We start from the raw sequence: 2,012 nt of genomic DNA, 5'->3' as shown, positions 1-2,012 counted from the left end.
GAACGCTCCCTTGATTCTTTCTTCTTCTGGCTGGAACTTCTCTTGATGTAGGTATGGAGGGAGGGGCAAGGAGGGTGTGACTTATATTAACAGAGTGACTTTTAGAGGGAGATATATAGCTCTCATAAGTATTAGCTTGGGCTAAAAGAGGTGCTCAGTAGTAACTTTTAGTCCTCAATTGGAGTCTTAGCTTTAATTCTGAAATTTTAGGCTACTATGAAGTTGGTGCTATGCTAGGTGCTTTCTCCAGCTTATTGAAACTATAATGACACTGGGACCTGGTTTTATCTCTTTCCTTAATACAAGTCTATGATTTACAAAGAACAGACTATCCAATGTCATTTAGGTAGTTTGTGGAATTGCAGATTTTGTACTCTTGCCACTCTATCTCCAAAGTTATGTGTAACTTTTTCCCACTACATTTCTATATGGTACACCAGAAACACTCATTTCAGATATCACCAGAGATGAGATGTTAATGAAATTCATCGTACTTGAGAGATCTGAAAACATTGGAAGCTGAGTTTACAGCAAACTATAGTTCTCAGTAATTCTACCTGAGTAAGGCTAGTAAAGGGAAGAATAAAAATATCTCTCCTCAACCATGGTTTCCCCAAAGAAGATTCTTACTGATTTAGCTAAAAGTCCACATGTGTGCCTATTACACAAAGATCTACATTTTCTGAAATACTTATTGGATAGGTTTTTGGTTTAGCAAATATTTTACAGCAGCTTTCACATCCTTATTCCTCAAGCTATAGATCATAGGATTTATCATAGGTGTCACTACACCATAAAACAGGGAAATGAGCTTGTCAGAAGTTTGCAAGTTGTTTTCTCCAGGGAGTTCTTGAGACTTGGGTTTGGCGTACATAAACAAGATGGTACCATAAAATATAATTACCACAGCCAGATGTGCTGAACAGGTGGAAAAGGCCTTGCGTCTCCCTGTGGCTGAGTTCATTCTCAAGATGGTGTAGAGGATGAACATGTAGGAGAAAAAAATGATCAGCAGTGGGAGAACTAGAAATGCCACATTTGATATTGTCATGGTGATAATATTTAGGGATATATCAGCACAAGCTAGCTTGAGAACAGCTAATATTTCACATGTGAAGTGATTGATAACATTATTCTTACAGAAAGGCAATCGCATGGCAAGAGATGTTTGTACTATTGAGTTGATTCCGCCAGAGAGCCATGACACAGAAGCCATTAGTACATACACCACCTTGCTCATGATGACAGGGTATCTCAGAGGGTTACAGATGGCCACGTAGCGGTCAAAAGCCATCATGCCAAGGAGCAAACATTCTGTTGATCCCATTGCAAATCCTAAGAACATCTGCACTGCACATCCGGAGAAGGAAATGTTCCTTTTCTTTGAGATTAAGCTCACCAAAGTTGAGGGAACAGAGGAAGATGTATAGCAGATATCCAGAAAAGAGAGGTTTCCCAGAAAGAAGTACATGAGGGTGTGAAGATGGGAATCAGAGATGCTTGCTATGATCAGAACACTGTTGCCAATTAGAATCACTAGATACATAATTAGAATTAGAACATAGTAAGCAATCTCAATCTTTGGGTAACCAGAAAGACCCAGAAGAAGAAATTCTAGCAGAAATGTCTGGTTAATTTTATCCATGTCATCTGGTTTCAGGATGTCAAAGGAAGATCTAATATAAAATATAATTACTGCTGATACTCTGGAGGGGCTCAAGCCAATGAGCACTTCCCAGAATCCCTGCTGCCAGTGTCCCTCTCTCTGCAGTGAGCCACAGCTGCCTCCCACCTCTGCAGGAAACCCTCCAACACCAGCAACTTCTCCTTTGTCTCTGGATGTGGGGTGTCTTTTTTTGGCTCTATTCCTTAGTGCACCTCCTATGACTCCAAGGCTGAGATCGCTGTTTTGGAACGAAGTGTAAAACCATGACATTATCCCATTAAATTTTAGCCCATTCAAAAAAAAAATATATAATTACTGCCAAGAAACAAATGTTTCATGTTACATA

General features: G+C 39.6%; 1 protein-coding gene across 1 annotated transcript; it reads right to left on the bottom strand.

The window, feature by feature from the left end:
- Nucleotides 1-691: 691 nt before the first annotated feature.
- LOC130845627 (olfactory receptor 13C3) lies at nucleotides 692-1,681 on the bottom strand. Its single transcript, XM_057723123.1, has one exon. The coding sequence runs from the start codon at nucleotides 1,643-1,645 to the stop codon at nucleotides 692-694; it is 954 nt and encodes a 317-aa protein (XP_057579106.1). The 5' UTR covers nucleotides 1,646-1,681.
- Nucleotides 1,682-2,012: the final 331 nt, after the last annotated feature.

The sequence above is a fragment of the Hippopotamus amphibius genome, chromosome 2, assembly GCF_030028045.1.
Source record: "Hippopotamus amphibius kiboko isolate mHipAmp2 chromosome 2, mHipAmp2.hap2, whole genome shotgun sequence".
Lineage (NCBI taxonomy): Eukaryota > Metazoa > Chordata > Mammalia > Artiodactyla > Hippopotamidae > Hippopotamus > Hippopotamus amphibius.
Note: the sequence above shows the minus strand (reverse complement) of the source record. Positions and strands in the feature narration are given on the sequence as shown.

Excerpts from the sequence above, each read along its gene's own strand:
- LOC130845627 (XM_057723123.1), bottom strand. The coding sequence starts at position 1,645 with ATGGATAAAATTAACCAGACATTTCTGCTAGAATTTCTTCTTCTGGGT.